Source organism: Trachemys scripta, chromosome 7 (genome assembly GCF_013100865.1).
Source record: "Trachemys scripta elegans isolate TJP31775 chromosome 7, CAS_Tse_1.0, whole genome shotgun sequence".
NCBI lineage: Eukaryota > Metazoa > Chordata > Testudines > Emydidae > Trachemys > Trachemys scripta.
In genome coordinates, this window is record NC_048304.1 from 58,064,330 (window position 1) to 58,079,233 (window position 14,904).

Below are 14,904 nucleotides of genomic sequence, written 5' to 3' on the forward strand. Positions count from 1 at the left end.
TTAGGGGCAGAGGCTGTCTACTATTCAGTGTACAGCGCCAAGCACAACAGGGCCCCAGTCTTGGTTGGCCCTTAGACACTACTGTAATAAACGCGATTAACAGAACAAGCAAAGCAGCGTCACTACTGGAGTGGAACACAGGTAGGATTTTGTGGCCTCCAACATGACATCCTCCCCTCACTTGAGTTGGTGTGCATGTGGCAGGACTATGTGGGGAAAAGAGGCCCAAGATGCTACTCAATAGAGGGTGAACTCCAGGAATAAATTTCATATATGGTCCTGAAAAACGCTGAACAAAACCCTTAATTCAGCACGATCACTAAGACTTTGCTTTTGTATTTGCAGAAAGAATAGATCACTTTGAAATATTGAAGAGGGTTCAGAGAAGAGCCACAAGAATGACTCAAGGATTAGACAACTTTTTACAGTGTTTGAGTTCTTTGAGTCTATACAGCTTAACAAAAAAAAAAAAAAAAAAGGTTAACGGGTGACCTGATTACAGTCTAAGTACCTATATGGGGATCAAATCTTTAATAATGGACTCTTCAATCTAGCAGAGAAAGGTCTAACACGATCCAATGGCTGGAAGTTGAAGCTAGACAAATTCTGACTGGAAATAAGGGGTACATTTTTGACACAGTGAGGATAATTAAGCATGGGCACAACTTACCAAGGGTTGTGGTGGATTCTCCATCACTGACAATTTTTAAATCAAGGCTGAATGTTTTTCTAAAAAGCTCTGCTCTAGGAATTATTTTGGGGAAGTTCCATGACCAGTGCTACACAGCAAGTCAGACTAGATGATTGCAACCGTCCCTTCTGGCCTTGGAATCTATGAATTGTCTCACAAGAACATGGGGTTCTCTCCACTTGGGCATTACAGCTAGTCTAATAACTCAGTATGACCCTAGTCCTGTCCACAAATCCATCCTGGATTCTGCAAATCCATTTGTCACTCCTAAGCATCAGCAGCACAGTTTATAGACTATCAAGGTGTTCACAAGCTGTCACTGACTATGCTATTTCTGGTGTGTAAATTAGTCACCTGGTGTGCAAGTCAGTCACCTAAGTCACTTGATGTCAATTCCGCTTCCTGATTGGATGACTACAACTTTTTAAACAGGAGGAGAATTACATACTCACTGTGCATCTCGAACAATGCACTTTTCTTAGACCCTTTCAGATGATTAGACTTTTAGCCTAAAATCTGAAGTTTTCAAAATCCAAACATTTTCATAAGTAAAGTGGTAGCAAGCTAGATATTCCCCAAAATAACCACCCTGACCCCATGAAGCAACAGCACATCCAAGGCTACACTTCTGTTCATGAAGATATTTACACAAAATTAATAAATCTGTGCAAAAATTAGCAGCAAAAAGATTGACCTCCATTCATCTAACCAAACCCAGAGAGCCAAATAAAAATGAATTCCCCACCTGTCTTACCAGACCCAACACTCCATAACAACCTGAGATTTCAACGATTTCCACCCTACCATCAACCTCAGCCTGGACCAGTCCACACAAGAGGTCCACTTCCTAGACACTACAATGCTAATAAGCGATGGTCACATAACCACCATCCTGTACCAGAAACCTACTGACTGCTATACCTAGATGCCTCCAGCTTTCATCCAGACCACATCATACAATCCATTGTCTACAGCCAAGCTCTAAATGCCACATTTGCTCCGATCCCTCAGACAGAGATAAACACCTACAGAATCTCTATCAAGCATTCTTAAAACTGCAATACCCACCTGGTGAAGTGAAGAAACAGACAGAGCCAGAAGGGTACCAAGAAGTCACCTACTACAAGACAGGCCCAACAAAGAAAGTAACAGAACGCCACTAGCCATGACCTACAGCCCCCAACTAAAACCTCTTCAGCTCATCATCAAGGATCTACAACCTATCCTGAAGGACGATCCCTCACTGTCACAGACCTTGGGAAACAGGTGCCCAACCTGAAGCAAATACTCACCAGCAACTACACACCATACAACCCAGGAACTAAACCCTGCTACAAACCCCGGTGCCAACTCTGTCCACATATCTATTCAAGGGACATCATCATAGGACCTAACCACAACAGCCACACCATCCGGGGCTCGTTCACTTGCACATCTACCAATCTGATATATGCCATCATGTGCCAGCAATGCCCCTCTGCCATGTACATTGGCCAAACTGGACAGTCTCTACTCAAAAGAATAAATGGACACAAATCTGACATCAGGAATCATAACATTCAAAAAGCAGTAGGAGAACACTTCAGTCTCTCTGGTCACTCAACAACAGACCTAAAAGTGGCAATTCTTCAACCAAAAAAACTTCAAAAACAGACTCCAACATGAAGCTGCAGAACTGGAATTAATTTGCAAACTGGATACCATCAGATTAGGCCTGAATAAAGACTGGGAGTGGTTGGGTCATTACAAAATCTAAACTTAATTTCCCCAATACTCATTTCTCCCTACTGTTACTCACACCTTCTTGTGAACTGTCTGTAATGGGCCACTCTCTTACCACTTCAAAAGAGATTTTTCCTCCCTTGGTATCCTGCTGTTAATTGATTTATCTCAGACTGACCTCACACTTGGTAAATCAATCCCCCTCCTTTCATGCATTTATACCTGCTCCTGTATTTTTCCTTTCATGCATCCGATGCAGTGGGTTCTAGCCCACAAAAGCTTATGCCCAAATAAATTTGTTAGTCTCTAAGGTGCCACAAGGACTCCTCATTGTTTTAACCTGAGAACAGGTGAGCTTTGTCGTGTGCCCTGCAGGCAAATCGATCTCAGTTATTTTGGTCCCAGAGGAGGATGGGGAGCACCAGAGTCAAGAGTAATGTGAATGCCCTGTCAGCAGCCCACTCCCTTTAAAGAGGTTTCTTCAGCTTAGGTGCCTATGGTGATTCCAGCTATGGCAGCACTACAGGGTCATGGGAAACCAGGGGCTAAACCAACACCTTAATCTCCACCTGGAAATCAACATTCAGCCAGTGCATCAGTGTAACAGTGGAATAGCAGAAATGCACAGCAGAAAACAATGATTTTAAGATTACCTGACAGCATCTCAGCTTCCTGGGAAAATGGAGGCATTGTGCTATTTCAGGAAGGGAATCCCAGAATACCCTTGACAAACTATTGAAATGGGTAAGCCTGCTCCAAGAGTTTGGAGAGAAACGTGCTGCTCTGCTGTTTCAGTTTTTTCACCTGTCTTTAGTGATTGCAAATAAATCCTCCTCCTCTTCATCCTCCTCGAAGAGACTGGTCTTTTTCACAACATTAGCCGGATCGACTGCACTGCGAGGTTTTGCAGGTTCCCCCTTTCGGCTGTCTTCGGAAATAGATTTAGTCGGCTTGCTGACGTTCCAGTGGTCCTAAAAATAGTAATATAGGAATTATTCTCTTACAAGCCTATTTCCTGCAGGTCATTTCAGCCATTTCCTCACCTCTTCTACCTTAGTCGGCATACTAGAATCAGCGCTTGTTCCTTTGAAGACATGGGCTGTTCTTATATCTAGGCATTAAATACCAACACCAGTGCAACACAAGCCAGAAAATGATATTATTAACCTCCCACTGCACAAGCTTTCAGGACATAGGCCTGGCTCCCATTTAGCAGATGCTAAATGAGTTGCAGGTGTAAATGAGTACTAGCATCTCGGAGATCTGCCCCTGTTACGCTGCCACAGAAGGGAGAAACTTGTTCTTTTTGAGCATTTGACCCATAACACTTTGACGATTAGACAGTTAGAGGAGTGCGGAAACACACATGATGCAAACACAACAAGGAGTCTGGTGTCACCTTAAAGACTAACAGATTTATTTGGGCATAAACTTTCGTGGGTAAAAACCTCACTTCTTCGGATGCAGTGAGGTTTTTACCCATGAAAGCTTATGCCCAAATAAATCTGTTAGTCTTTAAGGTGCCACCAGACTCCTTGTTGTTTTTGTAGATACAGACTAACACGGCTCCCCCCTGATACTTGACACACTATGCAGTGTCCTGAGATAATATCAGAACAATGCTGCCTCATTTCCTGACTTCTAACTGTAATATTAAGGGAGTTTTTCCTCTTGGGTTAACAAAATAATTGACCATGCTAAATACACTGTTAACTCTTAAATGGCCCAACTAGACTTATGTTCATGCCTCAATTGGAGGTGAATGTGCTGAGATGAGAAGAGAACAGTTAAATGTACACCTTTGCTGTTAAAACGGGTTGGCTGAAGAGAGTTTTCTGAAAGGCTAGGTTAACAGAGCAATAGCATACCTGTCTCTTTCTGCAACAAAGCTATCTACATATCGACATTTTATCTAAGGGAGAAGTCAGAATTTGACTCAATATGGAATACTGCAGATCCCAGAAATATTTTCCTCTATTTTCATGCTTACAGTGCGTCTCTTTATCCCTTTATGTTACAGGTGGTCTGCAGATGGAAGATCACTTCATAAAGTAGGAAAGGGATGCAGTATTAAAAAAATGACAAAGGCTTTTTTTTAAATTTGGCCTTGCTTTACTTTCATATTAGATATTCATGTCTCATCTACCTTAAAAAAAACAACAAAATTATAGGTTACCTGAAAAGCCAGTAGTTTTATGACAGTCACTAAAGCAGCAGTGAAATACAACAGGGTTCAAAAAAGAACTAGGTACAGTAACTGCTCACTTAAAGTCATCCCAGTTAACGTTGTTACGTTGCTGATCAATTAGGGAACATGCTCGTTTAAAGTTGTGCAGTGCTCTCTTCTAACTTTGTTTGGCAGCCGCCTGCTTTGTCCACTGCTTGCAGGAAGAGCAGCCCGTTGCAGCTAGCTGGTGGGGGCTTGGAACCAGGGTGGACCAGCAGCCCCATCAGCTCCCCCCTTCCCTAAGTTCCCTGTGCTACAGACACCCAGCAGGCTATCAATTGGCAGTTCAACTGTCCCTTCCCCCACTGTCCTTTGCTGCTCCTGCCCTCTGCCTTGGAGCTGCTCCCAGAGACTCCTGCTTGCTGTGCAGGGGTGGGGAGATGGGGGCTAATGTCAGGGTGTCCCCCTCTCCCCTGCACCCCGCTTACCCCTTCTCCATATAGAGCAGGGAGGGAACATGGAGGGAGAGAGACAGAGAGAGCTTGGGGCAGCAGCTGCTGTCTCAACTTCCTGATCCACTTAAAAAGACAATGCACTTAAGAGTGGGTCAGCTTACTTGAAGGGGCAGTGTGCATCTCTCTTGCTCCCACACACAAGGGATGTGTGCCTGTCTGCTATGCTGTCTCCCCTACCTCCTGTTCATGCTGCCTTGATGAGAGGCTACATTAACAATGTGTTATCCCTTGAGGGCTCAGCCGAGTGCTAGTTCATCATTTAGCAGCAAGGCATTCCCTGGGAAATATCCTTCCCTCTTCCCCCTCTAACTTCACCACCTCAACCAAGCTTTACAATCATCATAGCTGTGAACAGTATTAAATTGTTTAAAATGTATACTCTGTGTATATCTATATAATATATTGTTTTTTGTCTGTTGAAAAAAAATTCCCTGGAACCTAACCCCCCCTATTTACATTAATTCTTATGGGGAAATTGGATTCACTTAACATAATTTCGCTTAAAGTCGCATTTTTCAAGAACATAACTACAATGTTAAGCGAGGAGTTACTGTAAGTTCATGGAGAATAGGTCCATCAATGGCTATTAGCCAGGATGGGCAGGGATGGTGTCCCTAGCCTCTGTTTGCCAGAAGCTGGGAATGGGCGACAGGGGATGGATGACTTGATGATTACCTGTTCTGTTCATTCCCTCTGGGGCACCTGGCATTGGTCACTGTTGGAAGACAGGATACTGGGCTAGATGGACCTTTGGTCTGACCCAGTATGACCGTTCTTATGATTAAGCAGGAATGTGAGTTTTAAATCACACAGTAAAGTTCCTTTCAAGTGGGTCATGCTGACACTTTGTTAACTCAAGGACTTGGCTGCAAATCTTGATTAAGGATTCAACACCCTCCAACTCTTTGATTAGGGGCTGGGAGAGCTCCCAAGCCCTGTACCCGAGTCATCCAACTAGCGCTTCCAACAGAGACAGGTCAAATCTTGTTTTCTAATTCCCCCATATTTCTAAATAAACCCTGATTACTACTACTGTGTATAAAAAGGGCCTGAAAGTTTTGGGGTAAAGGAGCTCATGCTCTTTTTTCCTCTTTTGTAGGTCAGCTCTAAGTCACCCTTCTTGGCAGGAGGCTGCTGTGCCATTTTCTGTTAGACACTTATAGCCTACTTCCAGCATATTTTCCCTGCCATGGTACCTCTGCCAGCCAGTCCCATGGGGCATGCAGCTAAAGAGAACATAGAGCTCTCCCCAGCCCCACAGATATACTACAACAGCTGGAAGGAGCATTGTCTGTAGACAGCCCAGGCGCTTAACAGTCCACACTCGAGTGCATCGGAGCGAATGCTCTATTGAACATTTCACCTTTTGGAGAGCTGTAACCCCAATACCCCCCTTTAAAATGCATCTCGCTCTATAGTACCTCCTCATCACTGCTGAACAACGAGCCAGAGGCTTTTTTGAGGAGCTCCGATTGTTTTGCCTTCTCCTGGGGTGGTTTTGACTGTTGCTTCTTAGCAGGTGCAGTACCAAACAGATCCTAAAAATATTAAAGCCAAGAAAGGTAACTCTGCCTGGTACTTGGTGAGCATCAGCACTTAGGTTCCTATCAACATCTGTTTCTTGGCTGAACTACATTCAACTGGTTAAGGAAATATAAATACTTCCACCAAAACCTATTCAAAGGACAACAGCTTCAGCTACCATAGAGCAAACGGTTCTCAGCCAAGGCATCCACAGATGTTTAGTAGAGAAGTTACAGACCAAAAGCCTGTAAGTATCAACGCTTTCAACAACTTGACAAGCTAGGATAAGAACCCGGTCCTGCAATGGGATCGGCTAGCCAGGACTCCCACCCCGTCTCCCTAAAGTCAATTTTCCCATTGCAGGCTTTGGCTTTATTCTGTAACTTCTGTTTCAGCTGGGGACTTCCAATTCGTAACGTGATTAAGAACTACATCTACCAGGCTTTTAAACCTAGGATGTGAAAAGGATATTTTAAAGACCACACCCTCACTTTGAAAGAGGTTCTCTACTGACTGCAGCTTGCACGTACGCTTTCCATCATTGTTTATTTTGCACTGTCATTTATTTTCTGTCCTCATGTTGGACACAGCCCTTGTCTCACATCTACAGTAGCTGGCTTTGTAGCTGTAAATCATCACAGTTGCAAACAGGACTCAGGGCTTATCTACACTACCACTTAAGTCCATGTAAATAATGTCACCCAAGGATGTGGAAAAGCCACCCCCCTGAGCAACATAAGTTACATCGACTAAAAGCGGTGTCTAAACCATGCTGTGTCAGGAGGAGACGCTCTCCCACCGACATAGCTTCCGCCTCTCGTTGAGGTGGAGTAATTATGCCGACAGGAGAGCACTCTCCCATGGGCATAGCGCGTCTTCAGCAATGTGCTACAGCTGCACTGATGTAGCATGGTAGTGTAGATTAGCCCTCAGGCCCGTTAGATACCATGTCATCTTAGCTTTGTCATGCTAAAAGTGGTGGATCTGGGTGGTGGTGGTGGTGGTGAATTATGGCTATATGAAGTTTGCTCGGGTAGACAAGGTCAGTGAAGAAGACAGCAAGAAGGTGGTGTAAGATGGCAAACATTACAAATCAATAAGACCACATGGATACTCAGTTTAGGCATGTGCACATCTTCCCGATTAGGATATTGTAACTGGCTGTCTATGGCAGAGCTTTAGGAGATGCTCTTTGAAATGAAAGTACAGTGTCTCATGAGATGGGAAGTTTTTCTGACAGTCAAAAGATGTATTCATATTTATTCTTTGAGAAAGAGAGAAACTACCCCCGGATCGTTACTAGCTGATCCCCAACACCTCTCTGACCCTGGCCTCCAAGGAAATTTCTCCATCACAGGGACAGATATACCACCATATGTTGAACAGCTCATTACTGCAGTTCAAGTCTTCCCAGCCACAACCCACTGCTCAGCAGCTCTGCTGTAGCCTAGCAAACCACTACAAACAGCTGTCATCTCTGCAGACTAGGGATGGAGGAGGGACTCTTTCCAACAGAACAGGAAAGCAAATACAAAGCACTGTTGCATCTGGGAAAGAGACCAGGATCCTGATCTGCAACAGTCGTGTGACCTACTGTACATGTAAAAAGACACCTGGTGAACGCGGTACTTGTCCATGTGCAAGACTCTTATGAAGTGGGATCAAAACAGAATCCCTTAAAAGTTTTTCCAGTTGAACTTTGATTCCTGGTTATAAACTTTGCAAAAAGCCCAAAATCAGGAATGCCCAGTAGAATGGTTTGCTAAGCAATGGGGAGCTTCTGCTAACGGTCCCAGATGGGAAGAGCTGGGAGCTGGAGGCAAGGTGCTCTCAGAGGACGGCTCTGGAATTTGCATAAGTCACAGGCCTGCCACAATCTGCTGACACCTCATCACAGTCAGGGTATGATTGTGGGGCAGGCTAGTTTACTCTGGGGGCTGGGTGTCCAAAGATGGATTGTAAGCTCTTGAAAAGCAGAGGAGATGCTTCCCTGTGTGTTTGTACAGCGCCTAGGATGGGGGCTTTTGGGCAGTACCACAAGACACACTAAATTAAGAATACCATGAACCTGTCCATAGTTATTACCCACTAGAAAGGCAGCATATCTTGGAGAATAGGGCACCAGCTCCACCACTGACCAAGTAACCCTGAGCAAATCACCTCAGCTCTCAGCTTCCCCATCTCCAAAGTGGAGGATACAGACTCTGCTTTAGCTCCAGGGATGAAGAGGACTAGAAGAGTACAAAGTAATAAATCAAAGATTGCAGTTGTCTGTACCCCTTCTCAAGCAACCATTACGCTCAATCTGTTACAGGAGGATATTTACATGGCACTAAAACCTGGCATGTGAACAGTGACCCTTTTAACAGCTTTACCTTACTCACAGAGCCCAGGAGTGGGCTACAGAGAAAGTGCGACCAGTGATGGGGAGGCACTTACCTCTTCATCCTCGTCGTCAAAGAGGGAGAGTGGGGTTTTTGTGGCTGACTTGCTAGGCGGTAGAGATGTGCTCTTTGACTTCCCCATTTGACTCGATGAAAACAAGTCCTGCTAGAACCAAACACAGTCACTTAGCAAGACAGGTTGAGATGAGAGAAACAGGGTTTAAGAACTTGGAAATACAATATGCACTTTGCATTTATTCAAAAAGTGACTGTTTGGTGTACTACTGAAGAGGAATAAGATGGCTGATTCTCACCATGCCTAAACCAGAGGCCCACACTTTCACAGAAAAGATTTTGGGGCCCTACTGAATACACCTTCAGCCCGATTCAGAAATATTGAGTGCATGCAACTTCTCCTGGGAGTTCTCTGAAGCAGTTGCCAACTTTTACGCAGTAAATAAGCACCCCGACTTTCACAATAAGCCAAAAATCAAGCTAATCCCATTTCAAAACAAGGCCAAAAACAAGCCAATCCCTAAGAACCCCAACACTCAATGTGATTAGATCCCTCCAGCGTGCAGTTTGGGACTGTGGTGGGCCTGCTGTGCACCCCTGACTCTCTCTCGCCCCTGCTTGCCAGGAGCCGATCAAAAACAAAAAAACAACAAAACAAAACAAAAAGAAGCAACAAGCTACAAGCCAAAAACTAGCCAGCAAGCAGCTCACAAGCCAATTAAGCCAAAAACAAGTCCAATTTCTGCATTTTTTCATAGGTTTGGCATGTCTGCTCTGAAGGCTCCAGGTCAGGTCCAAGCTGGGAAGCAAGAAGACAGGGACTGAAGAGCTCGCATGACCCCTGTACATACTGAAGCAAATCCCAGGGTCGGATGCGCTTTCCTGCCTTTTTACTTCATTTAACCTTCCATCTCACGCCTCTGTGTGCATGCAAAATAGAATTTTTAAAATTGGTGGAAAATGCTGGGAGAGAGAAACTGCTCCTGCTGGAGAGAGTGTTTTTTGGGGGAACCACATACCAGAGATCCCATTCCTTGGAGGTAAGCAACGATTTGAGACATCTCTCAACAGGAATGGGTTTTAGGTAACGTGGCAGTAGAAATGCAGTCATGTTGCGGTCCAGGCCCTTTAGAATTCCATTTAGATCCAAGAGCATTTAGCACTTACTTCAGAATCTTCTTCATCAGAGAATAGGCCTCTTTGGTTTTTGGGAAGTATGTCAGATAAAGACTTGGAGTCCTCAGTGGAAGATGGTTGACTCTTCAAAACAAGAACACATCAGCACCTATTTAAATCAATGTAACAACACACTTTACATTCCTCTTTGGTAGCTGGCCTGCTAAGTGTCCCAACTGTTGAAAAGGGATGGCTAAAACCTAGGAAATTCTGATCCAGACACTAGAGAACTATGACCCACATAGTTTTGAAAACAGATCTTTCTGCAGAGCCTCAGCTGCATAAGGATGATTTTAAGTGCTGGTCATAGATTTTTTTTGCATATAACTCCCATTGACTTCAACAGGAGGCACTTATAGGGATTCCATGGCACTGCTTGGCTATATTTTCCTGGATAAGCCTCTGTAGAGACAAGAGAAATGAACTAGCCAATGGGAGAATACTACAACCCTCAGTTAATAAGTACACATCTACCCTGATATAATGCAGTCCGATATAACACGAATTCGGATATAACGCGGTAAAGCAGCGCTCCAGGAGACGGGGCTGCTTTACCTCGCTATAGCCGAATTCGCGTTACCGCAAGCAGTTCCTCTGCCCCCCCTCCCAGTTACTTGCTGCGGCCCTCCCCGGGGCCCCCCCGCCGCAGCTCACCTCCGCTTCACCTCCTCCCATGAGCACGCCGCAGCGCCACTTCTCCCCCCATCCTTCCCAGGCTTGCCACGCCAATCAGCTGTTTAGCGCGGCAAGTCTGGGAGGGAGGAGAAGCGCTCGTGGGAGGAGGCAACGGCGGAGTGGAGGTGAGCTGGGGTGGGGAGCAGTTCCTCTGCCCCGCCCCTTACCTGCTGCGGCCCCCCCCCGCCCCAGCTCACCTCTGCCTCCGCCTCCTCCCACGAGCGCGCCGCTCAGCTCTGCTTCTCCTCCCTCACAGGCTTGCCGCGCAAAACAGCTGATTGGGGGAGAGGGGAAAACCAGAGCTGCGGCGCGCTCGTGGAAGGAGATGGAGCGGAGGTAAGCTGGGGTTGGGGGGCCACAGCAAGTAACAGGGGGGCGCAGAGGAACCGCTCCAGCTCATCTCCGCCTCCCCCCCGAGCGCGCCGCTGCCGCGCTGCCCCCCTCCCCCATTCCAGGCTTGCCAGGCCAAACAGCTGAGGGGGGAGGGGATAGAAACTGGGGCGGGGAGTGGTAAAAGCAGTTCCTCTCCCTACCCTGATGTAACGTGGTCTCACCTATAACACGATGAGATTTTTTGGCTCCCGAGGACAGTGTTATATCGGGGTAGAGGTGTACCAAGTATGAAACATTTCACCAGAAGTTTACCCTTTTAAACAAATATTTAAGTCAATCTTGCTAAATTTCTAAACAAAACATTGTTTAGAGACAAAAGTGTCAAAATGATCCATTTTGACTTTTGAAAATTTATTTTCCCCATTTTTAGTCAGCCAAAACTATTAGCCAAGCTTGACCTGAATTCATGAATTGCTTCGGTCGACCTGAAACTGCATTTTTCAGCAAATAAACTACTCAGCCAGGAAATTCCTCCCAGCTCTACTTCACAGCCAGTTTCTGCCAGCTGCTACAGAGCAAGAGGAGGAACAAGAGAGGCACATGACAGAGGAGACCAACTCCAGCCTTGGTAAGACTCCCTGAGACCAACCCTGCAGCACAGGAAACCTCTGGCAGGAATCCCAGAAAGACAAAGAGCTGCAGAAGGCATACAGGCAACCCCCAGAGCTAGCTGGGGAGGAATCTGGAAACTAAGCATCACGTTCATTGAGACAAACAACATTACTGTTATTCTGTGGGATAGACTCCAGCAGCGTTAGAGCCAGAGTGGCCTAACTATTCCTCTCAGATCAGTTCTTTGTGCACAATGGAAAAATCCACTTCTAACATTACCTTTTTCCCTCCCACGGATTCTTTACGCCCTTCAGCTGCCTTAATGACAGCTGCAGGAACAACTTCAGGCTTTTTCTTGAATAAGTCGCCATCATCATTGTCAAAGAAAACAGCAGTGGATTTGACTTTGTTAAAAAAAAAAAAAAAAAAAAGAAGAAATAAAATACACATTTATATTGGGGAATGTTTTCTGTTGGAAGAGACCAGCTATCACTGGTCACAAGAGAGGTTGTGACATTTTAGAAGGAGTATAGTCTCTTCTGTAGAGAGCAGAATGACAGCAATGAGCAACAGAAGTCTTTTTTTTTTTTTTTTTTTTTTTTTTTTAAATGGGGATGGGCGGGTTGGTTGGGCTAGCTCACAAGGTGAAGCGTCAGTTGGGTACAAAGGTCATTAGCCAAAACGTCAATGGGTGCTGCAGTTCTCCATCCTCCCCACACACCCTGAGTGTGCACGCCCATCTAGACGCATACAGCTCTTCTGAACTAAAATTAAATATCGCCGAACACTAAAAAGCCTCCCAGAAAAAAAAAAATCTTAAGAGTGAATGGCCAACAGCTGCCAAGAAAGATCAGAGACATCACTGATGGTAACGTTCAGAGGGATCGGATACACATGAGACAGTGGAACAGCTGAGGCAGAAATAACACCAGGTGCAGGGGGGGATTTCAGGACCCGCAGGTCCCCACTGGCCCTAGTTTCTATGACCTTTTATAGTTTTCCAAACACACTTTACCCGATTTCAAATGTTTGTTAGTTGGTTCCACAAAAAAGTCATCATCGTCATCAAACAGACTGACTTTCTCAGGCTGTTTGGGGCCTTTGTCTGCGCTCTGCTCCACGGGCTTCTTGTTTTCTTTCTCCACGAGAACAGAGGCTGAACTAAACACGTCATTCCCACCTGCGAGTCAGAATATGGAATAATTTGACTGAACACTGACTACAAAGTTTAAGAGCTATTTAGCCAGTGATTTTTGAACAGTGATTAAATTAATAGAATTCACGATCTACTTGCACAATTCCTGAATAGGAAGGGAGGACTAAATTTATCACCTCATTTGCTTGCAACAGACAGTCTAGCCAGCTCCAACACTGATAAAGTGTGCACTTGCCCCAGAGGAGCAAGATGGCATCTGACCTAACCCTGTGCCAAAGCCATCCCTGGTGCATTAGTGAAAAGGTATGAGAGAATTCTGAGTTCATCTAGACAGAACCAGCCAGAATGGCATGATATAGGAAGAAATATATCCAATATATAAAAATAAGACTTTGGTGCAAACATGTTACCTCAGTTTGCTTTTGTTACTACACTTAAAATGTGCAACATGCTGTGTAGCTCAAAACTAAAGATACTTCCAGAAGCTCTTCCCCACATAGAGCAGCTTCCTAAGAGAAACTAAGGGGGCCAGGGAGTTCTGTAACTATTTCTTCTCTTTTTAATCATGAGGGAAAGAACAAGTTTAAACGCCTCCTTCAAAACAAACTTAACATGCTAGCATGAAGAAACGGCACAATACTGTAAAGATCTAGCCAACTTTTTAAATGCAGCTCAGACTACTGCTTGAAATAGGAATAGGACTGAACTGTATCCATACAATATCCGCCTTTATACATTCAGTATATGAATCACTGATACAAACAGACTCTTAAAAATAAAGCTATCCAAGATTATGGTAGTTTAGAAATGATAGCGCGAATATCAGTGAAATTGGAAGTTTCTCGAATGCCCCCCACAGAAGCTTTATAATTGCACAGAACACAGTGAAATTCAGGCCTAGCATGTTCACAATTCATATGTTTGAGGCTGAACAGCCAATACAGCAGTGCTGCATTTTGAGAATTTTTTTCTTTAAAACCATTGTACAGTAAAAGCTGGGTTATCCGCCATATTGGGGAAACTGGGGGTGCGGGTAAGTGAAAAAAATTCCAGTCAATTAAGAGGGAGGGAGGGAGTTGGGGGCAGGGGTGGCAGGGCTGGGGCACAGGAGGTGGTGCAGGATGCCGGATCCAGGCGGCGCTCACCTCAGGCACCTCCCTGCAACCGGCAACATGTCCCTGCTGCTCCTAGGCAAAGGTGCGGCTAGGCAGCTCTGTGCGCTGCACTGCCCGCACAGCTCCCATTGGCCACGGTTCCCAGCCAATGGGAGCTGCGGAGCCAGCGATTGGGGCAGCACGCAGAGCCACCTAGCCGTGCCTCCACCTACGAGCAGCAGGGACATGTTGCCACTTCCGGGGGGCCATGCGGAGCCAGGTAGGGAGCCTGCCGGCCCCGCACCAACCCGACTATAAACTGGACTTTCAATGAAAATAAGAAATGCCAGCTTTATAGAGCTTTCCGGTTGGTAAAGTGCTGGATAACAGAGCTTTTGTAGTGTGTTTTAAAGCAAGAGATCTGTTCCCTGTATGAAGCAGGTCACTGTCAACTGAACCATACCTGGGAAAAGAGAGACTGCGCCCGCAGGAACTTTCCGTAAAGCCTTTGTTGATGGCTCTGAAATTATGGAAAATACAAGACAAGACAATAACTTATAGATGCAAACATTTTGTACAATTAACGCCCCAAATACGGCAGTATAAGAAAAATGACGACTGTACTGAGCTTTCTCGTTTTTGTTCAGGAGCCCAAAGGTCTTCAAATCAATGTGCTTTAGACACATTCTCTGAATTTCTGTGGTTGTTTTTCCTCGACAAACAAAAAGTGAGTGCAGATGAGCTTGTATCCACAAGTTATACATCATCATTTAAAACTCCCCTCTGTGTCCCTAAAACAATGACTATCACTTAGGAGCCTAAGGTGCATTTGAAAATTTA

General features: G+C 45.2%; 1 protein-coding gene across 8 annotated transcripts in view; it reads right to left on the bottom strand.

The window, feature by feature from the left end:
• The window catches only part of WASHC2C (WASH complex subunit 2C), a 60,554-nt gene that overhangs the window by 23,299 nt on the left and 22,351 nt on the right, over positions 1 to 14,904 (bottom strand). For 3 of the 8 annotated variants that reach the window (XM_034775656.1, XM_034775651.1, XM_034775649.1), the window contains exons 13-19: positions 14,528 to 14,584; positions 12,830 to 12,994; positions 12,094 to 12,218; positions 10,186 to 10,278; positions 9,059 to 9,166; positions 6,517 to 6,633; positions 3,218 to 3,384 (exon numbers count right to left, since the gene is read on the bottom strand). In XM_034775656.1, coding sequence (XP_034631547.1) covers positions 3,218 to 3,384; positions 6,517 to 6,633; positions 9,059 to 9,166; positions 10,186 to 10,278; positions 12,094 to 12,218; positions 12,830 to 12,994; positions 14,528 to 14,584 — 832 coding nt within the window. Of the gene's footprint in view, positions 1 to 3,217; positions 3,385 to 6,516; positions 6,634 to 9,058; positions 9,170 to 10,185; positions 10,279 to 12,093; positions 12,219 to 12,829; positions 12,995 to 14,527; positions 14,585 to 14,904 lie in introns of all 8 variants that reach the window. The other 5 variants (XM_034775650.1, XM_034775652.1, XM_034775648.1 and 2 more) reach the window with 3 other exon arrangements.